Genomic DNA, 26,799 nt, shown 5'->3' with positions numbered 1-26,799 from the left:
CTTTCTACATTTAACATTGTGAAACTTAGAACAAAAGGGAGACAAAAAGACAAGATTCTAAAGGATTCTACTCTGCATAAAAGCACATACAGTTGAGGAGATTTGTTCAAGATGGCAGAGTAGAAGGACGTGCGCTAACTCCCTCTTGCAAGAGCACCAGAATCACAAGTAACTGCTGAACAATCATCAACAGGAAGACACTGGAACTCACCAAAAAAGATACCCCACATCCAAAGACAAAGGAGAAGCCCCAGTGAGGTGGTAGGAGGGGCATAATCACAATAAAATCATATCCCATAACCACTGGGTGGGTGACTCACAAACTGGAGAACAATTATACCACAGAAGCCTACCCAGTGGAGTGAAGGTTCTGAGCTCCACTTCAGGCTTCCCAACCTCGGGGTCTGGAAACGGGAGGAGGAATTCCCAGAGAATCAGACTTTGAAAGCTGGCCAGATTTGATTGCAGGACTTCGATAGGACCAGAGGAAACAGAAATTCCACTCTTGGAGGGCACACACAAAGTAGTGTGCACATCAGGACCCAGGGGGAAGGAGGAGTGACCCCATAGGAGACTGAACCAGACCTACCTGCTAGTGTTGGAGGGTCTCCTGCAGAGGTGGGGGGTGGTTGTGCCTCAATGTGGGGACAAGGACACTGGCAGCAGAAGTTTTGGGAAGCACTCCTTGGCATGAGCCCTCCCAGAGTCCACCATTAGCCCCACCAAAGACCCTGTAGCCTCCAGTGATGGGTTGCTTCAGGCCAAACAACCAATAGGGAGGGAACTCAGCCCCATACAACAGCAGACAAGTGGATTAAAGTTTTACTGAGCTCTGCCCGCCAGAGCAACACCCAGCTGTACCCACCATCAGTCCCTCCCATCAGGAAGCTTCCACAAGCCTCTTAGATAGCCTCATCCACCAGAGGGCAGAGAGCAGAAGCAAGAAAAACTATAATCCTGCAGCCTGTGGAATGAAAACCACATTCACAGAAAGACAGACAAAATGAAAAGGCAGAGGACTATGTAGCAGATGAAGGAACAAGATAAAACTCCAGAAAAACAATGAAATGAAGTGGAGATAGATAACCTTCCAGAAAAAGAATTCAGAATAATGAAACTGAAGATGATCCAGGACCTCGGAAAAAGAATGGAGGCAAAGATCAAGAAGATGCAAGAAATGTTTAACAAACACCTAGAAGAATTAAAGAACAAACACCTAGAAGAATTAAAGAACAAACAAACAGAGATGAACAATACAATGACTGAAATGAAAAATACAGTAGAAGGAATCAATAGCAGAATAACTGAGGCAGAAGAACGAATAAGTGACCTGGAAGACAGAATGGTGGAATTCACTGCTGTGGAACAGAATAAAGAAAAAAGAATGAAAAGAAATGAAGACAGCCTAAGAGTCCTCTGGGACAACATTAAATGCAACAACATTTGCATTATAGGGGTCCCAGAAGGAGAAGAGAGAGAGGAAGGACCTGAGAAAATATTTGAAGAGATTATAGTCGAAAACTTCCCTAACATGGGAAATAGCCACCCAAGTCCAGGAAGCACAGAGAATCCCAGGTAGCATAAACCCAAGGAGAATCATGCTGAGACACAGACAGAGAGTAATCAAATTGACAAAAATTAAAGACAAAGAAAAATGATTAAAAGCAATAAGGGGGGCTTCCCTGGTGGCGCAGTGGTTGAGAGTCCACCTGCCGATGCAGGGGACACGGGTTCGTGCCCCGGTCCAGGAAGATCCCACATGCTGTGGAGCGGCTAGGCCCGTGAGCCATGGCTGCTGAGCCTGCACATCCAGAGCCTGTACTCCACAACAGGAGAGGCCACAACAGTGAGAGGCCCGTGTACCGCAAAAAAATCCAAAAACAAACAAAAAAAAACTATAAAACTTATATATATTTTATCTTACATTTAACAAAATTTAACTTATAATGCAACTCTGCCCTAATGACTAGAACAAAGCAAGAATGGGTTCTGCTGACACTTTTTGGCATATGTTTTCTGACAAAGTCATATAACATGATCCAATTTCCTCGAATTTACTTTTCACTTTTGCAGCATAAAAGAGGTTCATTTCTGCAAATATATTAGAAAGATCCACCAATTTTTCCTAATGCCCTCTCCTATTCTTTGCTATTCAAAACATGCTTTTCTGAAGTTCCATCCTGTCACCTTCCTTGTAACTTCTACAATTGTCAAGCCGTCTGATTCTGGCAGGGCCTCATCTGTCAGATCCCACCAGTTCAGCACCATCACTTTCAGTAACTTCATGGAATTCTACATCTTTAGCCAGATTCCCTAGTTTGTTTCACAAATTAGATTATGTTTTATTTGTATTATATTACAGAATCTTCACATCAGCTGGCAATCAGCAGGGAATGGACCGACAGGGGCCTCAGAGGAACAGTTACACAAAAGAGATACTGGAGTAGAGGCCGACTGTATAGTAGACAGTTAACTGGGAAATGTGTCAGCTTTGTAACAATTTTTACCTCCCTACATAATCTCATAAACCTTTGTGCTTTCCTGCACAGGCAAATGAGATGAAAAAGAAGTGGGTGTATTTTCTAATGGCAGACTCTACTGTGGACAAATGATCTTAGGGCAGAAAGAAAAGTTAGAAGATGAAAATTCATTTCCATACCCTGCCACTCATCAAGATTCATTGCCATGTGTAACCCAGAGTAACCTCAGGTTCAGTGCTTGCCCTTTGAGATCTACTGTGCGATCTTGCCTTATCTGACTCTGGGTTAACAATTCTTGTCTCATTTCAGATGCTGCTTGGTAATTTTATTTCTGAGAACAAAGGCTCAATCACAGGTCAACCTTAGGGAAAAAAACCGGAAAAGGGGGTATCCAGAAGTGTGGTCTAGGGGAGACTGAAGTTGGGGAAAGTGAAATAGAAGAGGGACAAGAAGAATGTCAATTGGGCATAAGTAGATGAGAATAAATTCCCAGTCAGCCATATTCTCAGGGTAAACTTGAACAGCATAACATCCAGAATATGCCAACCTTATCTATAACCAGAATTGGACCAAAGACCACACCCCCACCCCTGCAATCTCATCCATCCCTTGTTTGTATTAATACAGTTTATATTTATTACATTTTCTTTGTATTGAGATGCTGGGTAACTGGCTGATCAGAGTGAGTCCCTAGGAAGAAAGGGACCACATGTCCTACTCATCTTTGTATTTTCACCCTCTCTTCCTTCTCCACCACGTGCTCCCTCTCTTCCTTGCACATAGTGCTGATCAATAATTTGTTTATTGAATTGAATCCAAGCCTTCCAGGCAACATCAAATCTGATGCTCACAAAGAAAGGGGATAGGAAGCCATACCAGGAAAGGCCCTGAGATGTAATTCTTCTGTTAGTCTAAAGCTAGAGGGTAAAGAAACAAAAAAAGGTAGTTCTGACCAAACAAACGAGGTTATCTGGGGTGAGAAACAATGGAAGACCTTTGTACTTAATCCATCTTTTACCCAACCCTGCTTTTAGAATAGAACTGAACAAAACAACCTCTCAGCAGTGAAAGGATGACATAAAATGATGCTCTTAATGTTCAACATTGCTAAATTCCTTCTCCTACTATGAAAGCAAAGACATTTATAATCATCGCTTCCTGGTTTAAAGATTTCCAGGGACTGATCATGTTGCAAGCCTGTAACTCCATCCAATCTAAGATGCCTCATTAATCACTAAGAATCTGAAAAGGTCCTGACAAGAGATCTCTTGACTTCAGAATTGTTAAGATCTCTTTCAACGGCTGGATGCCAACCCTTACCCAGCTGTTTTCCCTAACAATTCCTGCACCCAGTGCCTTCAGTGCAGAGACACAGTAAGGTCTCTACATCCTTAATATAGGAAATCTTCTGCCTTCACCCAAAGTACCAACCTGACAAATGGCCTACTGGACATCCACTGAGGAGTCTATGATAGCTGTCTTCAAAACAAATTAAAGAACTTCATTTTCCAATACCATTTCAGGCATAATTACTCTGCTACTAACCATTGCTCTACTCTCATCAAGCTCAAGAAGAAACAGTCTAGGACAACTTCAGGTCCTTTGCAAAGGTCATTAATCTTTTAACAGTCTTTGAGTATATTGTCAAGAGCTGAGCTGTGACCAAATTACATAACCTTGGTAAAGATTCTAGGCTTCTTGTATCATCTGAGCAAGTCTAATAATCTTCTGCTTAAACCAAGTAAAAAGGCATGGCAGATGCAGTCCCAACCTTGGATTGTTTTAAACTAAGCCAATGTAGTTGGCAGTCACTGTCCAGTACATAAATATGCAATACTAAATAACCCATCCAAAAGATCAAATCATTAGACCACCACTTAGATTGTATTTAGGGATGCTTTTCTACTTACAGTCACCTACAGCACTGGACCAAGTCAGAGTTTTATTTCGGCCAGGCATTAAATTATTAAGATATTTCCTATTTTCCAGAATAAGCGTAATTTTTCCCATCTCACTGGAACAGAATTCAGATATCTCAATCAAGTCCCAAAGTGATGGAGAAGATTCAAGGTTCTTCATGGACTTTTCAGCCAGTGCTTGTGCAGAAAGAGTCTGGGCCTCCCGGGAAGAGTATAAGGCCATGTCCACCCATGAAGGATGCTGGGAACCTCCTTCTCCCAACAAAGTCTGCTCCCAAAGTCTGGCAGCAGCATAGCTCTCACTGCAAGCAACCCAGAACAGAGAGAAAATCTCATTTTGCCTGTCTATCATAAAATTCAGCTAAATTCAGGCCTAACCAGAGTGATCTAAATGAGGTCATCTGTAATGCCTATTCATTCACCTCGTTCAAAATGGTCTTTGCTCTGTTTTGCCTTTTGAGCATGCTATGTTCAGTCTTGTAAACTGCTTCAAACCATATGCTAGAAATAAGATATATAAAATATGCCATTCTTGGGCAAATGTCTTTTTCTTTCCTGGGACAATCTTACCTGCATATGAGTCTATTTTTCACCAAGGCTGTAAAAATCTCCTGAAATAGTTTATGCTGGGGATGTGTGCTGAAATTTCTCTCATTCTTGTAGTTTATACTGAGATGAAACAAACAGAAAAGCATTTTATAGTAAAAATTATTTAGGCTGCCTCAAAATTACCAATGCAGAGAAAGATCACCTGTATGCATGAAGATACTGAGGGATTTTTGGGATTCAATATATCACCAAAGCAAGTATCAGTTGTTAAAACAGGAAGTAGAAATTCAATTATAAAGTTAATAATAAAGATTATAGCATATATATTTCATTTTACCACATTAACTAAATTATTCCCTATAAACATTTAAGAGCTAAAACTTGTGTGAGGGAAGAAAAGGGCATATGGAGAGAAAGAATGATTGGGCACATGATCTAGATAGCCATGAAACAGGCAGACAAGAATCCCTCCCTTTACTTCACTACCCACAATGGCTCGTGGCCGCTCTAGTTGTTAACACCACTGGATGCCATGCATATTTCCTTGTGGTCAACACCACTTCAACTGTGGTTGTGGATTGTGGGTGTGGGTGTGTGTACAACAAAGTTGTGAGATATTCTAGCTTCAGTTTTTTCTTTCCTGATATTACAGCCATCAGAGAGGTTAAAAATATCCCAAAGCATTCCACTTTAAAACTGGGAAAGGATAAGAGGTAATGCACAAAAGGGTCATATCACTATGGAATATACAATACAATATTTTTGTGCCCATTAAAATAGACCAATTTAAGCCTATCTAGGCATGTTGTAAACCTGTTTGAAAAGTGACTCGGAGCAAGTTTTGTGAATGGAGACGTAGTGCTCAAGTCACATTCTGCTTTAAAAGTTGTAACAAATATAGATAAATTAAAAAGAAAAAGAAAATAGACCAATTTTAAGATCTAGGAGAAATACGCTGGAATTACATGGATGCACCACCTCAGAGGCAGGTTTTGTATCCTTATTATTGCCATTTGTTCTGTTCTGCCTTCACAGTCTTTCAGGTGTCATGGGACTGACTGTGTGTCCCTAAGTTAGCCAGGGCTGTCATTTCTTAGTACATGGACATGGGCAGACTGAATATGTAACAATTTTTAAAGAATTTTGTGTTCCTCACTAAACATGTATTTTAAAAATATTAACTCATGTAACATCATGTGATATTTGTGGACTATTAAAGTCATTGTCATAAAATAACAGAGAAACAAAACCTAGGCCAAATAAATAAATTATCATTCTAGAATATTTATTTATATATATATTTTTTAATTTTTTAACATCTTTATTGGATTATAATTGCTTTACAATGGTGTGTTAGTTTCTGCTTTATAACAAAGCGAATCAGTTATACATATACATATGTCCCCATATCTCTTCCCTCTTGCATCTCCTTCCCTCCCATGCTCCCTATCCCACCCCTCTAGGTGGTCACAAAGCACCGAGCTGATCTCCCTGTGCTCTGCGGCTGCTTCCCACTAGCTATCTATTTTACGTTTGGTAGTGTATATATGTCCATGACACTCTCTCACTTTGTCCCAGCTTCCCCTTCCCCTTCCCCATATCCTCAAGTCCATTCTCTAGTAGGTCTGCGTCTTTATTCCCATCTTGCCCCTAGGTTTCATGACCATTTTTTTTTTTTAGATTCCATATATATGTGTTAGCATATACGGTATTTGTTTTTCTCTTTCTGACTTACTTCACTCTGTATGACAGACTCTAGGTCCATCCACCTCACTACAAATAATTCACTTTCGTTTCTCTATATGGCTGAGTAATATTCCATTGTATATATGTGCCACATCTTCTTTATCTATTCATCTGTTGATGGACACTTAGGTTGCTTCCATGTCCTGGCTATTGTAAATAGAACTGCAATGAACATTTTGGTACATGACTCTTTTTGAATTATGGTTTTCTCAGGGTATATGCCCAGTAGTGGGATTGCTGGGTCGCATGGTAGTTCTATTTTTAGTTTTTTAAGGAACCTCCATACTGTTCTCCATAGCGGCTGTATCAATTTACATTCCCCCCAACAGTGCAAGAGGATTCCCTTTTCTCCACACCCTCTCCACCATTTATTGTTTGTAGATTTTTTGATAATGGCCATAGAATATATATATTGATATTTCATGTCATTCATTATTTACATGACACTTAGTGCCAAATGACCTTAACAAACTGTAAAATAGGGAGAACCAGCTCCTGGAAGGAGGGTGGCCCACAACAATGTGCAGCTTCTAAGAGGTCTCCATGGCAACAGGAGAGCAAAACAGGGGCTGACACTTTCAACGTGAAAGGGGAGGGTGATGCTTCAACTGAAAGCCTCATGGCCTTGACAACCACAGCCTTCAGCCATCACATCTGCTCACAGCAGGTGCTTCTTTATGCCTCCTCACAGCTGGCAAGATATGCACCAGCCAAAAGCTAAAGACAAAGCTTGTTATCAGCCTCATCAGGTCAACAGCCTGAGCCATTTCTTCATGGAGCAAACACTAAATGTATGTCAAGAAGGTATCCTGAAACTCCCATGTCACTTTCACCTGCAGCCATTCAGCCTGCTATTCACACAGTACTTATGGGAACAGGTTAAGCACTAACTAAAATTATTAAACTAAGAATCCCCATGGTAAATTTTAAAATGGGTTTTAAATTTTAGCTCCTGTGACAAACTTAAATAAATCTTTGGGCTAATTAGCGGCCCAGGCTGCTGAAGGTAAGGGACATACTGGATTTCTTACCTAAAATTTTCAAGTTCAATGGCTTCTGTGGACTCGTGCCACTGACCTCGAGCTCCATGTCCACCCACCCTGATGGCAGGCTCAGACTTTGTCATGCTGCTTCTGGCACTATCGAAGTTAATGGCTGGAAGCTACAGAAATAAAGGCACAGAGGACTTGAGGATGACAATTCAGCACAGGATAAAGACAGTCACAAAAGCAGAGGCAACAGTGAAGGGAATGAGTGTTTCCCCGAGCCAACAATTAACGAGTTAGCTATGTCAAATGTAGGAGTTTTCCAAGATTTAGACATCCTTGACTTAAACATTTACTCTATCTTATGCTGCTTTTTCTTCATAGCTTGTAACACCACCTGATATCTTACAGTTATTTATGTATTTTCAGTCTCCTTGGTTATACTGTCAGCTCGACACAAGCAGGAGCTTTCCTATCGCTGTTCAATGTTGTATCCCTAGTACCTTACACAGTCCTGGGGATCCAGACCTGGGGGAGGCCTGGGCATTAGGTGCTTTTGCAGCTTCTTGGGCGATTCAAACGTGCAATCAGAACAGAGAGCTGACAGATACAGCTAGAAACTCTCTGGCCTAGAGTGGAGCCCCAAACTGAGAGTGAGTCATCTTCACTCATTCTTCATCCTTACCCATCACGTACACTGCTTGCCAACTGGAAGAGTTGTAAAGGTAAAGAGATACTATCACTTTTAATCAGTCTGAATATCCTGATTCCTCAATCATGTTTATAAAAGTCATGAAAATATATTTTAGAATTAACCATAAGAAAAGGAAAAATTTACATTAACTAAAACAATTTGAGCATGCCCCCATTTACAATATTAACTGGTAATTATTTATATAGTAAACTGTGATGTTATCAGTATTCAAGTAGTGTCACTTACCAACATTTACCTATAATTGGGATAACCCTGAGAATTGTTTCTTGTACCACAGCAAAGCTGAACAAAGTGCAAACAAATACCCTATTCTTTCCAAAGTACAAATGAGGAATGTTCTATAATTAGCTAAGATTTTACAGATGAGGTACGGAAAGCATAGTATAACAAAATAAACTTTTATTTTCAGTAAATCATTCTGTCCTATATATTATAATTATCAAATAATGCTACAATATGCTATGCTTATTGTCCTATTTCATCAAAGCATTTGATAGAAGTCTGCATAAAGACATGGTTTCCTCATCTAAAGAGAATATGCTAGACTTCCCACAAGGTAGTCAGCTGATAGATACATTCTAATAAGGGCGTTCTTTAATAGGAAGCAAACCTTTCTTCATCATATGCCACCCATAGTTGAATTCTCAAAATATTAATAATAAATCTTATATCCTGTAAAACTACATTTCTATCTCAGTTCAGTGGGCCACCACAAGACAACAGGCCACAGGCACTTGAGGCACAATGCTCAGTGGTTAAGAGAATGAACTCTAGGCCAGATGCCCTGGGTTGAAATCTACTCTTAGACAACTGCATGATCTTGAAAGTTACTTAATCTCTCTGTACATCAGTTTCCACATCATTACAATGAAAATCATAATAATTCTATGTAGTTCAAAGTTATTATGAAAACTAAATGACTTAGAATTTATAAAGCACTTGCTATGTGCCAGGCATAGTTCTCAGTGCTTTATACTCTTTTAATCCCCCAAATTATTCTCATTGCACAGATGAATTTGCTAAATAAATGAGATTTGACCTTCCAAATTAGATGATTAGATGTGATAACCCAAATGATGCTAGGCATGAAGTCACAGCAATGAGCAGACTGTCCTGTGTTACTCAGGACGTGGAATGACGCAGAAAACAAGAAATAGGTTTTCCAGGCCCAAGGGCTCTCAAACCCCCTTGCCGTCACCACAACTGCCAGAATAGTGACTGCCAAAGAGAAGGTAGCCAGCACAGAGAGAACAAGCCCAGTGCACTCCAGGGAGAGGGCAGAAAGCGGCAGCAGCTTGCAGCCATTCCCTTCGGCAGCAGCACGGGCAGCTGGTGTTGGGAATCCACTCATGCACACGCAGTGGATGAGAAAGACTTGACATCTATAGTTGCAAAGACCAGGAACTTAACAGGAGAATCTATAAGCAACCAGCCTTCTTCAGATAAAAGTAACGTGAGTTTGAAACCCAGTTCAAAGCTTACAGCCTTTTCTCTTGGCTCCCCAGTCCCTTAGGCTCTTTGTGAATCCTTTATCTACCACATAAGTAGGTCCAGTGAAATCTCACCATCTGAAATAGCCACAGTCGGGGTATCCAGAGTGGAAAGGCCAGGTGAGCAGCCCCTTACAGACTTCTGTCATGTTAAGCCATTAGTTCTGTTAAGATACACTACCTCCGATGGGTTATTTTGGGCAACTCAAAATCTGAATTTTCAGCATCATAAATGTAGCATAACACAAATTCATATAGATAATTTAAAAGTGTGTCCCTTCCTACAAATGACAGACTTATAGACTCTCAGATTTGAAAACTTCCTCGAAAGGCATAGGATTCAGCCCCCAATCATCATCACCATCATCACCACCATAATAATCATCATAATGATGATGATCACCATCATGATTATCATCATCACCATCAACACAGATAACACTTGTGTGGTAGTTAGCACATGCCAGGCACTGTTCTAAGTGTTTTGCAGGTTTAAATCTATTTAATCCTCATAACGACCGTATGAAGTAAATACCATTTTATGATGAGAGGACTAAGGCACAGAGGGCTAAGTTACTTAGGGCCCATAGTTCACAAGGGGCACAGCTGGGATTCAAATTCAGGCAATCGCCCTTCCTCTCCAACACTCTCAATCCTCCAGCATCTCTGATGTATCACCAATGATGAGAAACACTATCTTGAGTCAGCCCACTTGCTTTTCAGAGTCCTACTCTTGCCCAAGTTTTCCTTCAGGCTGAGATGAAAATCTGTCCCCCTGTGTTCTTTCCCTGTCTTTCAGCCTAGCGTCATCTCCTTTTACAATGTTAGATTTGACTATAAGTCCACATAAAATAAATAAACAAAAAATTGGGGTGAATAAAAACAACTCCTCAAGTTGTAGGTGCATTAAACTGGTCACCCATCCCAGAAAGCATGCAGTGTAAGCATGCATCCATTCCTGCCCAGGAGCATGCTGCGGACACAGCTGCTGACCACTTTTCAGGGCTCAGCACACACAGCTCCTGGAGATCACCTGCCCCAGCCTCCCTGGTGGAGCCAGTCACTGCCTCCCCAGTGGCATTACTGTGCCAATCTCTCTTACAGCACTTATCACAATCCCATACTACGTCTGCACAACACATCAGCCTTTCCCCCTGAATTTGGCCACCCTGAGGGCAGCATCACATCTGTCTGTCTTTCTGTTCTTAGCACCTCTCACAGATCCAATGGGAATGGGATACCTACTTTACCTATTGTGGAATGGGAAGTTCACTTCATCCCCAGTCTCTTTGCTAAACTGATTCATCTCCAGACAAGTTCATTCGCTCAGTGTGTGTGTTGCAGACACATCTCTTGCCAGATGTGTGAGACACTGGGTATATAGTGAGCAGGACAGCCACAGCCTCTTCCTTCTCAAAAAGTTTACAGCCCAATGGGGGGTCGGGGGTCATCTAGCACTAGAACACACAGCAAAATGAGTGAACAAGGGTTTGTTGTGGTAGAAAGTAAAAGAGAGATAGGGTGGGTCCTGGACCAGGATGCCTGGAATATTCCAGAGTATTCCAGGCAGATTTTTGCACAGGCTGGAAGGCAGAGAAAAACTACATATGCTCTAGAAAGTGGCAGGTCCCTGAGCAGCTTGAGTAGCATGAGTGGAAAGGAAAGAGACTAGAGATTCAAGTGAAGGACCTTCCTAAAAATTTGATCATGTCACTTCTGTCTGGAAATTTCAACCTTCTCTGTTGCTTATGTGATAGATACAAAATTTGTAGATAGGCCTTCAGACATTGCACAGTTTCTTACAGCTTTATTTATCACTACTTTCAACAGAAATGTCTAGTCACCATTTTGCTTCAGTGTGTGTTATTTTCTTTCCTTCAGATATCTGATTATTTTACTCGCTTCACCCAGAATGCCTTTCCCATCAATTCCACCAGAGGACAGCCAGACCATTTTCCAAGAACCATGTCCTTTCCTGTGACTTGAGCTAAAAGTGGCCTCCTCATCCTCCTCAGAATCTGCCCAGCCACTGCCCATGCCTCTCCTACAGGATTCAAGTGTCCACTGGCCGTGGAAACCATAACTGCCGTTCCTAGTCCTGGTGTCTCAGAGCACAACAGTGCCTTAGACTTTTTCTTTCCACAGCATCTATCAAGACCTCTTTTATTTCAAGGCAAGTAATGGGCCTGTAATGAATTATTTTTCTATCTTTCTTTCATCTGTTTTTTTTTCCTAATTGCAAACCAATTTCTCAGCTCCCTATGGTTTTAAATGTAGGAAAAAAATTTAATTCCAGCTCAAGGCAAATTATTTCAAGACTTGTGAAAATCTCTGGTGAAACCTCCAACCAACTTTATGACTTTACTTTGCTTCAACAACCCTGGGGCAATTCTTTTTCTTGAAGTATTTGGTTTTACTGGATTATGATTATTCTTACCCTGCTTACGATGAAAGGGCTCCTCTGCCTCAGTGTGTCTCTGTCCCCACTTCTGTGACAACAGAACTGTCCTCAGAACAGCAGTCTCTAAGATGGTGAAGCAAGGTACGCAGAGGCTCACAGAGCAAACGGGAAGAGAGCGAAAGTAGAACAGGGGAACAGACGCAACAATGAGGAAGGGCTTGGCTCATTAGAAATTCAGATGAAGGACATCCAGTTCTTGTAATTCTCTGCCCAAACCCACAAAGTACACTTCCCTCTGCAACTGCTTAATTAGCCATCTTGGTTCATTTGCAAGTGACAGGTCAGGTCTTGTTAGAACAGAAATTCAGGTGAGTGGGCCTTAATCCCCAGGCTTCCCTTTTCAAACTGACTGCTAAAAATCTTAGAGCCTAATGTGTGGCCAACTTGCATATTTTGATGGTCATTTCCTCTGGACTCTGAGTCTACTTTGTTCCCAAACCTTGCTTTTCTTTTATGATAATCTGAGTACTTTACATATCTTCATAAGCCACCTTACTCTCTTTCTGGAGCAATCAAGATATAAACAAATTCTTGATTTATCCTCTCCAATATCTTTCTTCTCCTATAAATGTCTCCGCATTATTTTACAGAAAGGAGAATAGGGTGTTTAGAATAACATTTATTATTTCAAAATCATAAATGCATGAAAGTTTTATAAACAGAATTAAGAATGAATTTTGTCACCCTCAAGACATTTATATAAATGAGCAGTTATTTTCATTTTTTTCTTAGAACTATGCACTTTCTGAATAATTCAAGCATTACAAAAATGCATTTTTGAACGTATGAAATATTTTACAAAAAGATATGCCACGTGAACTTGTCAGACAACAGAATGCAAATTCTAAAATTGGTTAAAGGTGGCAAAACTCTTAAATTTACTTTAAGTCTGTCAGGTGTTAGCAAGGGAGTGGTGTTGAGAGAAGGCACAACAGATCCAGTGATCATGGACTTCAAAACTGGACAAGCAGAGCCCAAACCCACCACTGGTGTCTCTTTTACACTAGCCAGGTGGTTATACGTATCCATGAGGTCATCTAATTTTTAAGTTACAATTCAATTTGGTGAAAACTGATCAAGAGCTCACCGAATAGAGGATACGGTGAACCGGAAGCAAAAGTCAAAGCTGGAAACGTATAATCTCTCAGGAAATTAGAAATGTAGACAAGTCTTTCCAAAGCACAGAAAAAAATAATGCTATAATGTTGAAAGAAGGTACTTTGGGAAGAAAGGGATCACTTCTGGAATGGAAGATAAAGGAAAGCTTTTTTATGGAGGTGCTATCATTAGATCTTAGCCCTGGAAATAGGTAAGATTTTATAGAAAAGAAACTTGGGAGAAGGACAAATTTGAGAAAAAGCAAAAAGTACAAATACTTGACATTCTGGTTACATCTTAGGATGTACAGTGAGAAAGAATGGAAACTATTGATACAACCAAATCTGTATGCTGAGTCACTGTGCTTCCTTTACTAAGAAACAGTGAACTTGATGTGTGGCACCCACTCATGACTATCAGTGAGCAGTGGGCCAGGAAGACTGTTTTAGCCGTGTGGAGATGGACAAAGAGTAAGTGATGCTGAAATAGACAGATGAGAAGAAAAGAGTTTCTGGGGTTATAGGCTTAAAAACAGAGAAGAAGGAAGAGGAGAAAAATATTTTAAGGCCATGTTTTCTTCAAATCAATGTTTATCCAGCTATTTTTTGAATTTAACTTCCCAAGTCATTTAAAAGATATCTCAGTGGTTAGAGGCACACATTGCAAAGATGGAGTATTTGGTTAGATCTGTACCTACCATTAGTTGGCTGTATGATCTCGAGAAAGCCATTTAACTTCTCTGTGCCTCAACTGGAGGAGAAGTGATGGGGTCGACCTGTGCCCCTGGGAGGAGACACAGAAGAGGAGGATAATATCACGGGTTCAGAGATCCTCCCTAGGGAGTGAGGGGTTCGAACCACATATTGGGAACCCCAGACCTGGGGGCCGACACTGGAAAGATGAGTCCCCTTAGCTGATTTGAAAACCAGTGGGACTTACAGGAGGGCTGTAAGAAACAAAGACTCTGCCCATGAAGAGCATTCACACGCTTGATTACTCATGGGAACAAGGCAGAGGAAGCAGACTGAAACTGCCTGTGGCTCTGGCTGGTTTCCCGCGACCACCCCAGCGCACACCCCAGCTCATGCCGCATGCCTGCTCTGGCCCCTCTAGATCCAGCACAGTCCCCCACTAGAGTGAAGGCCGCCAGAGCTAAGGAGGGTTCACACTTGGAGGGGGACAGAGCCAGCTTGGACCCAGCACAGCATCCAAACAGAGTGAGGGTGGCCTTTACTGGCTTTCACAGAGGCGGTGGGTCTAACTTAGACCCAACCCTCAGGGCTTCTGCTCCAGCAACTCGGGCCCCACCTTGCCCCTGATAGAGCAGTGATGGCCACTAAGTACAGGAGAAGCCCTGGCTCACACCTGGCTCTGGCTCTATCCCCTCTGTCTCCAGCCCCACCTCCAACCATAGTGAGAGCTGCCAGCACACTCTGGGGGAAGACATGACCTCGGTCTCACGTCAGATCCAGCTCTCCCACCAAAGCCACTGGGCACACACTGACTGCATAGGTATGCTCCCACACAAGGACATGACTTCAAGACCAGATTAGGTAACTGTTTCATGTAATTGCACAGAGACAGAGAAAGTTAAGCAAAATAAGAAGACAGAGGAATTTGTTCCAAATGAAAGAAGAAGAAAAAAAAAAACCTGAAAAAAACACAACTAATGAAACAGAGATAAATAATTTTTACCAGGTAAAGAGTTCAAAGCATTATTAATGAGAATGCTAACTGAACGTGGGTAAAGAATAGATGAACACAGTGAGTATTTTAACAAAAAACCTAGAAAATATAAAACAGAACCAGTCAGAGCTGAAGACTACAATACCTGAAATGAAAAACACAATACAAGTAATAAAGCGCAGACTAGACAATACACAGGAATGTATAAGTGATCTGGAAGATAGAAACCACTCAATCAGAACAGCAAAAAGTAAAGCAAATTTAAAAAGTGACAACTGAATAAGGGACCTCTAGGACAAACATCAAGCATACTAACATGCTCATTATAGAGATTCCAGAAGGAGAAGAGCGAGAGACAGGGGTCAAAAATGTATTTGATAAAATTCTGGCTGAAAACTTCCCAAACCTTTAGAAAGAACAGATATTCAGGTATGAGAAGCACAGAGGGTCCCAAACAAGATGAACCCAAAGAGACCCACACCAAGGCATATCGTAATTAAAATGACAAAAGTTCAAGAGAAAGAGAGAATTCAAAAGGCAGCAAGAGAAAAATACAGTCACATACAAGGGAACTCCCATAATGCTATCAGCTGATTTTTCTGCAGAAACTTTGCAGGCCAGGAGGGAGTGGCAGATATATTTAAAGAGTTGAAAGTAGAAAAATCTAAAACCTAGGATACTCTACCCAGCAAGGTTATTATTCATGATTGAAGGAGAGATAAAGAGCTTTTCAGACAAGCAAAAATTAACAGAGTTCATCAGTACTAAAATGACCCTGCAAGAAGCATTAAAGGGTATTCTTTAACTGGCAAAGAAAAGGCTACAACAAGAAGTAAGAATTTAGAGGAAAGAAAAAAATTCCACTAGTAAAGGCAAATATATGGTATAGGCTGTGGATCAACCACTTAAATAAGCTAGTAGAAAGATTTGAAAAAAGTTGTATAATCAACTATAACTACAACAAACTGTTAAGGGATAAACATGAAGATGACATCAAAAAGACATAACATGGGGGAGGGGAGTAAAAAATGTAGATCTTTTAGAATATGTTTCAACTTAAATAATTATCAGTTTAAAACAAGTAGATATAGTTATAAGTCAACATATATATAAACCCCATGGTAACCACAAATCAAAAACCTACAATAGGTACACAAAAACAAGAGAGAAAGTAACATAAATATACTACTAAAGAAAATCATCAAACCATAGGGAAAGAAACAAAAAGAAGAGCAGAGAAGAACTACCAAAACAACCAGCAAACAATGAACAAAATGGCAATAAGTACACACCTATCAATAATCACTTTAAAAGTCAATGGACTAAGTGCCCCAACCAAAAGACATATGGTGACTGACAGGATAAAAAAACAAGACCCATCTATATGCTGCTTAATGAAGAAATGCACTTCAGAGCTACAGACACCGACAGACTGAAAGTGAAGGGATGGAAAAAAAAATTTCATGAAAATTGAAATGACAAGAAAGCTGGTGTAGCAACACTAATATCAGACAGAGTAGACTTTAAAACGAAGTCTACAACAAAAGACAAAGAAGAGCATTATGATAAAGGGATCAATATAAGAAATGGATAAAAATTCGTTAACACACATGCACCTATTATAGATGCACATAAATATATAAAGCAAATACTAACAGACATAAAAGGAGAAGTTAGCAATAATACAGTAACAGTAAGGGACTGTATTACTGTACAGTGGGGACTTTAACACCCCACTTACATCAATGGACAGATCATCCAGAGAGAAAATCAATAAGGAAACAGTGGTCTTAATCACACATTAGATCAGTTGGATTTAATAGATATATAAAGGACATTTCATCCAAAAACAGCAGAATATATGTTATTTTCAACTACACATGGGACATTCTCCAGGATAGATCACATGCTCAGCCAGAAAACAAGTCTCAATGAATTGAAGAGGATAGAAATTATATCAAGCATTTTTTCTAACCACAATGGTTTGAAACTAGATATCAATTACAGGAAGAAAAATAGAAAAATGAACACTGGAGAGTAAACAACATGTTACTAAAAAAGTCAATGGGTCACTTAAAAAAAAAAATCAGGGCTTCCCTGGTGACGCAGTGGTTGAGAGTCCACCTGCCAATGCAGGGGACGTGGGTTCGTGCCTCAGTCCGGGAAGATCCCACATGCCGTGGAGCAGCTAGGCCCATGAGCCATGGCCGCTGAGCCTGCGTGTCCGGAGCCTGTGCTCCGCAACGGCAGAGGCCACAACAGTGAGAGGCCCACATACTGAAAAAAAAAAAAAAAAAAAAAAAAAAAAAAAAAAAAAAAATCAGAGGAAATTAGAAAATACCTTGAGACAAATGAAAATAAAAACACAATTTTCCAAAATCTATATAGGATACAGCAAAAGCAGTTTGAAAAGTGAAGTTTATAGTGATACAGGCCTATATCAAGAAACAAGAAAAACTCAGATAAACTACCTAACCATTCATCTATAGGAATCAGAAAAAGAAGAAGAAACAAGGCCCAAAGTCAGCAGAAGGAAGGAAATAATAAAGATCAGAGAGAAAATAAATAAAATAGTGACCAAAAAACAATACAAAACATCAATGAATCCAATGCTGCTTTTTTTTTTGAAAAGATAAAATTGATAAGCCTTTAGCCAGACTCATCAAGAAAAAAAGAGAGAGGATTCAAATAAACAAAATAAGAAGTGAAAGAGGAGAAATAACAACCAATATCAAAGAGATACAAAAAATCTAAAGAGAATACTTCAAACAGTTATATGCAAACAAACTGGAAGACCTAGAAGAAATGGATATATTTCTAGAAATATACAATCTTCTAAGACCAATGAGGAGGAAATTGACAACCTGAACATACAGAACACTAGTAGTGAAACTGAATTAGAAGTTTAAACAATTCTCTGCCAACAAAAGTCCAGGACCAAACAGGTTCACGAGGGAATTCTACCAAACTTTCGAAGAAGAGCTAATGCCTATCCTTTTCAATCTACTACCAAAGATTGAAGAGGAGGGAACACTCCCAAATTCATTTTACAAGGCCATCATTATTCTGATTCCAAAACCAGACAGAGACACTACAAAAAAAGAACTTACAGGCCAATATTTCTGATGAACATAAATGCAAAAATTCTCAACAAAACACTAGCAAACCAAATTCAATAATACATAAAAGGGTCATACACCATGATCAACTGGGATTTATTCCAGGGTCACAAGGATATATACAAATAAACTAATGTGATACACACCATTAACAAAAGGAAGGATAAAAATCACATGATCACCTCAATAGACTCAGAAAAAGCATCTGACAAAATTCAACATCCATTCATGATAAAAACTCTCATCAAAGTTGGTATAGGGAACACATCTCAACATAATAAGGATCATATATGACAAACCCACACCTAACATCATACTCAATGGTGAAAAGCTGAAAGCTTTTCCTCTAAAATCACAAAAAAGACAAAGATGTCCACTCTCCTCACATGCATTTAACACAGTATTAGAAGTTCTAGCCACAGCAATCAAACAAGAAAAAGAAATAAAAGGCATCCCAATTGGAAGGGAAGAAGTAAAACTGTCAGTAGTTTCAGATAACATGATACTATATACATAAAACCCTATAGTCTCCAACCAAAAACTATTAGAACTAATAAATGAATTCAGTAAAGCTGCAAGATACAAGATTAATATACAAAAAATGTTGCTTTTCCATACACTAATAATGAACTATCAGAAAGAGAAAGCAAGAAAACAATCCCATTTATAATTGCATCCAAAAGAATAAAATACATAGAAATAAACTTAACTGAGGAGGTAAAAGACTTATACTCTAAAAACTATATGACATTGACACGGGGAGGGGGAAGGGTAAGTTGGGACAAAGTGAGAGAGTGGCATGGACATATTTACACTACCAAACGTAAAATAGATAGCTGGTGGGAAGCAGCCGCATAGCACAGGGAGATCAGCTCGGTGCTTTGTGACCACCTGGAGGGGTGGGATGGGGAGGGTGGGAGTGGGGGAGATGCAGGAGGGGGGAGATGTGGGGACATATGTATGTGTATGGCTGATTCACTTTGTTATGGAGCAGAGACTGACACACCATTGTAAAGCAATTATACTCTAATAAAGATGTTAAAAAAAAACAACAACTATATGACACTGATGAAGGAAATTGAAGACACCAAAGAAATGGAACGATATCCTGTGTTTGTGGATTGTAAGAATTAATATCATTAAAATGTCCATACTACCCAAGCAATCTACAGAGTTAGTGGAATCCCTATCAAAACACCTATGATATTTTTCACAGAGCTAGGACAAATAATCCTAAAATTTTTATGGAACTACAAAAGACCCTGGATAGCGAAAGCAATCTTGAGAAAAAAGAACAAAGCTGGAGGGATCAAACTCCTTGACTTCAAACTGTACTACAAAGCTACAAGTGATCAAAACAGTATGGTATTGGCACCAAAAAAGACACATAGATCAAGAGCCCAGAAAAGAACCCACAAACTTATGGTCAATTAATCTATGACAAAGGAGGCAAGAATATACAATGGGGAAAAGACAGTCTCTTCAATAAGTGGTGCTGGGAAAACTGAACAGGTACATGTAAAAGAATGAAATTAGAACATTTTCTCACACTATATACAAAAACAAACTCAAAATGGATCAAAGACCCAAATGTAAGACTGGAAACCATAAAACTCCTAGAAGAAAACATTCCTTGACATAACCTGTAGCAATATTTTTTTGGTTCTGTCTCCTAAAGCAAAGGAAACAAAAGCAAAACTAAACAAATGGGATATAATTATACTTAAAAGCTTTTGTATAGCAAAGAAACCATCAACATAATGAAAAGACAACCTACTGAATGGGAGAAAATATTCACAAATGATGATGACCAGTAAGGGGTTAATACCTAAAATATATAAATAGCTAATACAACTCAATATCAAAAAAACAAACAATCTGATTAAAAAATGGGCAGAAGACCTGAATAGACATTTTTGCAAAGAAGACATACAGATGGCCAACAGGGACATGAAAAGATGCTCAACCTTGCTAATCATCAGGGAAATGCAAATCAAAACCACAATGAGATATCACCTCACACCCATCAGAATGGCTCTCATCACAAAGACAACATGTAACAAATGTTGGCAAGGATGTGGAGAAAAGGGAACACTGCTGGTGCGAATGTAAACAGGTGCAGCCACTATGGAAAACAGTATGGAGGTTCCTCAAAAAACTAAAGATAGAACTACCATATGATCCAGTAATTCCACTCCTGGGTATATATCCAAGGAAAACAAAAACACTAATTTGAAAAGTTACGTGCACCCTAATGTTCATAGCAGTATTATTTACAATAGCCATAATATGGAAGCAACCTAAATGCCCATCAACAGATTTATGTAGATGATATACATATCACACGTATATATCACACACACACACACACACACACACAATGGAATTCACTCAGCTATAAAAGAGAATGAAATATTGCCATTTGCAACAATATGGTTGGACCTAGAAATTATTAACCTTAGTGAAATAAATCAGAGAAAGACAAATCCTGTATGTTATCACTTATATGCGGAATCTAAAAAATAAACAAACGAATATGTATAACAAAACAGAAACAGACTCACAGAGAATAAACTAGTGGTTACCAGAGGGGAAAGGGAAGTGAGGAGGGGTGATATAGGGGTAGGGGATTAAGAGGTACAAACTACTATGTATAAAATAAATAAGCTACAAGGATATATTGTACAGCACAGGGAACATAGTCAATATTTTACAATAACTATAAATGGAGTATAATCTTAAAAAGATTTAATCATTATGTTGTACCACTGAAACTAATATAATATTGTAAATCAACTATACTTCAATAAAAAAAATGTTGTAAATGCTGTAGTTCTCTGGTAGGTTTAGTGGATATAACAAAAGCCAGTAGGGCTGTATTACCACATGAGCTCATAAACAAATTTACTTAACAAGTATACCACAGTTGACTTTGGAGTCTGGCTCCCGGGGTTCAAATCCCATCCCTGCCATTTACTAATTTACTGTGCTAAATAAGCTGTCTTCATTATTATTAGCATTTCTGTGTTATTCCCTAAACCTCCATGGATAGCCTCTAATCTCTTGACTCTCTAAAATCTGACAGAAGCTAAACCAAAAAGAAACATTTAGAGATAAATTCAAGCAGCAGTACCATTCTTTCTCTGTCTATTAAAAAAAAAAATTCTATTGTAAAAATAGCCAAAACTCACTCCTTCCTTTCCCCTGTTTTTGGTGAGATATAATTTGCAGCAAGCATCAAAAGTGGTGCTGTAGCAAGTCGGCAGCCTCAGAAGTGGGGAAGCAGAGACGAAGGGAAAGGTGATGAACAGTGTTTTGGAGAAATCAACTTCCCTAGAGCTCTGCAGTTTCAAACATTGGGCATTCAAATGAAGAGAGCTCTGTTTCTATACTGAAATGCTTTTGCTGATTAGGACACATGGCACTGAACAGAGGATAAAGCGGGCCCCAGGCATGAGAGCAAAAGAATGAAAAGGCTGTGGATACAGAGTCTTGCATCCTGAACCTGACAGGTATGAAAGAAACAGCTAGAAGAAAGACAAAACATAAGAAAGAACAAAGAAAAATAGACTTATCGTTCACATGATGTTAAATGGATCCCTTTGGAAACATGTGATTTCTCTGTCGTTAATAGACGCACATTCTTTGAAAACACTACCTGTTGTTTGCTTGACTGAACGTTCAAAAGGCACAGAAGTCTTTTAAGATCTGAATAGTCCCTAGGAGAAAGAATAACACAAGGGGATATGGGGATATGTGTATACATATAGCTGATTCACTTTGTTATACAGCAGAAACTAACATGACATTGTAAAGCAATTATACTCCAATAAAGATGTTAAAAAAAAAAAAAGAATAACACAGTGTCAACCAACAGAAGACTCCAGGTGAACTAGTCATGTTACCCACTAGTAACATAGAACACTGCTACTTGGAGGCCTGCTTTTATAGACTGAAACATATACATGCTAAATGTTTCTGTAGAACTCTAGAAATGCACAAACATTTCAGTAAACACTGTACCCCAGAGCAGCAGTTGTCAAGGATCTACTCTATTTCTCAAAAAGCCATTAAATCTGGTTGCTGGCCACTGCCTGAGTTAATAATTAGCAAAGACTCAGAAGGGAGTTACCTGGTGATGATTCCTTGTTGTTTTTTATCGGTTGATTTTTCTGTGGTCTTCACTTTTTTGTCTTGATCAGGCATTGTAAAACATCAATGCCCCAGAATTAACATCACATTCCTTTCAAAGTAAACTAGAAGGAAAAACTTTAGTTGGGTTATGTGCTCCAACATATGCTCAATTAATGCAGGCAAAATTCACTTATAACATTTATTTAAATATGCACAAACTAACATTTATTTGTAATATAGCAATATAAATGCTAATATGAATAACATTTACTATTTATCATTCAAAGGCCTTTGGATACATTTAGGGCATAGCTTATAATTATAGTAGTACTTTAGCCTATATTTTCTGAGTCATTCTTGATTTCAAATATTCTGACCCATTACCCCAACAAGTATTGTTCTGCTTGTCAGGAAAAGTGCCCCAATCTGGGGTTTCCAAAATATGCATAAGCAAATACCTTAAGTCCAACTGACACTTTTATGCCATCTTACTTGTCTTTCTCGGCAAGTTTCCTTAACAGTAGAGTACGCTGCTACTTCAGGGAGTTCCTCTCTCATCGTGGTCATGCCCCTAAAAATCCCAGAGAAAGCTCCACCCACTTGCAAATAAGCATTACAGTGTCAAGGGCAACACACAAAATGTCCTTGGGTTTCCAGAATTCCTAAAGTTTTTAAGCTGAATCCCCATGTGAGTCAACTCTAGTCATAACCTCTTCTGCAAGAATTGGGTCAGTCTTGCACAGCCCCTGGACTCACTCAAACATCCTGTTAAAAATAAGACAATGGGCGCATTGTTTTAGACAATGGAGTTGTTTATGCTAATCTCTGGGTCACCAAACTTAACTTAATTACAGTTTTGTCTCTCCCAGAAATGGGAACTTAAACTAGCCAATCAGGAATCTCCTGATCAGCACTAGTTAGGCAAGCTGCCTGATAAAACCCTCTATCCTCTTTAGGAAAAGTAACCTTGCAATAACCAATCCGTTTTTTGACTAACTCCTAATGAAGAATAACTTCCTCGTTCCTGCCCTCTTCTGCCTATAAAAGTCTTTCATTTGTACAGTTCCTCAGAGCTCCTTTCTATCTGCTAGATTGAATGCTGCCCATTCATGACTCACTGAATAAAGCCAATAAGATCTTTAAAATGTACTCAGTTGAATTTTGTGTTTTAACAATCCAGACAGTGAGGCTGCCAGCCTGGGAACACAACCCAATAGGCATCTCACTCTTCTGAATTAGGCTTTGTAGTCATTATGGTTGGTCACCCTTCCTAGGATAAATTTTAATACTATTTCCCACTCCTACTCAAAAGGTTATTATGAGTTCACTAATGGAAACAATTTATTTGTTTACCCTTTCCTTAATCAATTTCTGACTAAATTGTTTTAGAATAGAAACAAAAAGAAAGTTGAAGATACTCATACTTTCAATTACCTAGCAAATACAAAATTAAATGTACTATTGGTTTAATTCTTGACTGGATGTAAAATTTTCCAGTTGCGCTTCAATGCTACTGCTTGACTTCAGAGTGTTTTTCAGGCATGAAAAATCATGCATTATTGTCCTATAATTCCATGCCTCAATGTATTATGAAATTGATGGTCAAAATCCAAGTGTTTCAGAGGTATTTACAGGCAAAAGGAATGTGCCAATGGGTATTTTACTGTAACAGAATCTAGTGACATTTAATTTTGTGAAATGAACAAACACAGTTTATCTAAGGATTTAAAAATTATTTTCCCAATATTGTTGTCATACTTGTGACAAATAGTTGAGCTGGAACTAAAAGCTGAAAAGCAAGGCTCTCATCACAGATGCACACCAAGAAAAGCACAATATCAATATTTTAGGATTGTGCCCAGGACCTAGCACCATGGCTTCATTCCTTCAAGAAATATTTATTGAATGCTTACTATGTCCAATCTCAGACAGAAAACTACTAAAGATAAAAGAGGATATCCCAGATATAGGATTCTACTACAAGCAAAGAAAAAACCACTTAGGAACTTTAAACTATGTTTTGTGAGATATTCAGATAGAGAGATGATTTAGCATCTGTTTAAAAGAAAGAAAGAAAAAAGGAAGAAACAAAGGGAGGAGTAGGGAGGAAAAGAGGAAGAATGGATGATCTGTACATAATTTTTCAAAAGCAAGAGATCCAAGTGCTTTTCATATATAGATATTAAAATGCCCCAAAAGTTCTAAAATAAATGGAAATCCAGTCAAAATAAATATAATCTAACTTTACTTTTCCCTGAAGAACAGAGGGAAAATTCCACATAGACACACTGGCCTGTCAGCTTCAAATTCTGCTCAAACCATAGCTCCAGACCATTTTAGAAACAGGGACGTGAAAGTCACAGTGATTAGTACATGAAAATGTGTGGAAAAGCTCACAGGCTTCTGATGCTAGATGATATCTCCCACAATCAAACCCTGCTAAACACTCTGTCTTATTCCCTTGTTTAATCTCTGTAATTTTATTGACCCAGTGTGAGAACAGGAAATAATCCTCTAATAGTTTTATCAGTTTAAGATTAGCTTCTACTCTGTGAGCTGGAAGAGTGAAAATAGATAACTCTCTGGAAATGTTTCACTTAATTGAACAGTAAACAAATTCACCAGAATCAGAAGAAATAGGCAATTGCATTTAGGATAAAAAACAAAATCCTTCCCACTTGATGGCTGTTAAAATGGAAGCTGTTCCAAAAACAAAAAAACTCAAGAACTTGGGAATACTATAAAATAAATATTTTAATTTAAAATAAATAAATAAATAAATAAATATTTTAATTTAATTTAATTTAATTTAATCCCATCTTTAATTAACAAAAATGATAACACTATACCAAAGGCTATACTTCAAAACTGGTGGGTGGCAGGGAGGACAGTTCATCTCTTAAGTCATTTCCTAGAAGCAAACAACTTTCTGAGGAAGTGTTCCTCAGAGGGCAAGTGAGGGCAAGAGCCGTGCAGGTAGAGTTTGCCTCAGAGCCAGTGTCCAAACCTGAGGGAAGGAGTGGTTGGTAAAGGGCCCTGAGGGAGGTCCTAGCCCCTCAGGTGTAAGGGAGCAGGATCCTATGGGGCCTTCCTGGGGCAGACCCCTCCCCCATCCTCTGCTGTAGCTCCTCTCCGAAGTAGTATCTGATGCACATTTCCTGACTTGTTTTACAGATGCTAAAACCACCATCAAAAGGAAGAAATTAACTAGTTGATGATCGTAAGCACCTATTGGCATCTAAGGATTGATAATGTTAATACCCTGTAACCTCACCATCAACCAACCAGACAATTGTGCATGAGTGGATCATATACCCTGGGACTCCCCTCCCTCACCTGGCCTTTAAAAATGTTTTGCTGAAACACATTGGGGAGTTTAGGCTTTTTGAGCACTAGCTGCCTGGACTCCTTGCTGGCCCCTGCGATAGACTGCACTTTCCTTCGCCACAGCTGGGTGTCAGTAGATTGGCTTTACTGTGAGTGGACAAGCAGACCTGAGTTTGGTTCTGTGACACAGGCACTGCTGACTGGGGGCAAAGAGCCTCCAGTAGCTTGAGCAGTCCTCCCAAAAAGAGACCCAGGAGCTGGCTATTAGAAGCAAAAGAACTTTGAAGCCAATACCTGGGGCACACAAACAGGCCTTAGGGATGGGGGCTCTGTGGATGCCCACATCCCCCAAGGATGAGCGTGGGTGATGGGGCTGCAAGGGCCTGGCTGCAGATGCACACAGAGCAGAGTCGAAGGCTTTGATCTTGCTTTGACCCTGACTTCTCTGAGCTCTTCCATCGTCTCCCTCACCCTCAGCCCACTGCAGCTCAGCTCCTTCAGGTCACTCAGCCTCAACTCAGATGTCACCTCCTTGCTGAGAACTACTCTGCGACCCATTCACCATCACATGCTCACACTCACCACTCTACCCTGTTTTATTTCCTTGTGGGGCTCATCAACATCAGGAGAACTCCTAGCCATTCACTGGTCTCCATGCACTTGATAATAAGCCCCATGTGGGCAGGGACTGTGTCTGCTTTATCCTCACACACAGAACAGCAAGTGGCACAGGGTAAGCACAGCGTATGGACTCAAAAAATATTTGTGTCACAATCAGTAAGGAGTGGCTCAGGTATTTTTACCAAAGTTTGTGAATTATTTGCTTTTTAACAATTACTAATTTTGGGATTAGAACCTCCCTTGACCACCCACCACCCCCCCGCCCCCAACCAAGTCTGGTGTTCCTCCTCAGAGCCCAGGGAAGCCTGTACTCCCCACGCTGCAAACCTGTGCAAAAAGTATGGCAATTGCCTGATGACCCCATAAAGCAGGATTGGGTCTCCTGTATTCACCAGACACATGGTAGGCAAACAATAAATATTTATTGAAAAAAATTAATGAATGGATGAATAAAAGATTTTTAAAAAC

The 26,799-nt window shown here is 39.5% G+C and overlaps 1 protein-coding gene across 1 annotated transcript in view; it reads right to left on the bottom strand.

Annotated features, from left to right (window-relative positions):
* NEK10 (NIMA related kinase 10) overlaps positions 1 to 22,933 on the bottom strand; it is a gene marked incomplete at its 3' end in the record, with an annotated part of 310,503 nt that extends 287,570 nt beyond the window's left edge. The window contains exons 1-5 of the mRNA XM_082847516.1: positions 22,842 to 22,933; positions 22,382 to 22,505; positions 21,908 to 21,968; positions 7,726 to 7,856; positions 4,970 to 5,068 (exon numbers count right to left, since the gene is read on the bottom strand). Coding sequence (XP_082703642.1) covers positions 4,970 to 5,068; positions 7,726 to 7,856; positions 21,908 to 21,968; positions 22,382 to 22,455 — 365 coding nt within the window. The 5' untranslated portion in view covers positions 22,456 to 22,505; positions 22,842 to 22,933. The remainder of the gene's footprint in view (positions 1 to 4,969; positions 5,069 to 7,725; positions 7,857 to 21,907; positions 21,969 to 22,381; positions 22,506 to 22,841) is intronic.
* Between the last annotated feature and the right edge of the window lie 3,866 nt (positions 22,934 to 26,799).

Source organism: Leucopleurus acutus (assembly GCF_964270905.1).
Source record: "Leucopleurus acutus genome assembly, chromosome: 10".
NCBI lineage: Eukaryota > Metazoa > Chordata > Mammalia > Artiodactyla > Delphinidae > Leucopleurus > Leucopleurus acutus.
Note: the sequence above shows the minus strand (reverse complement) of the source record. Positions and strands in the feature narration are given on the sequence as shown.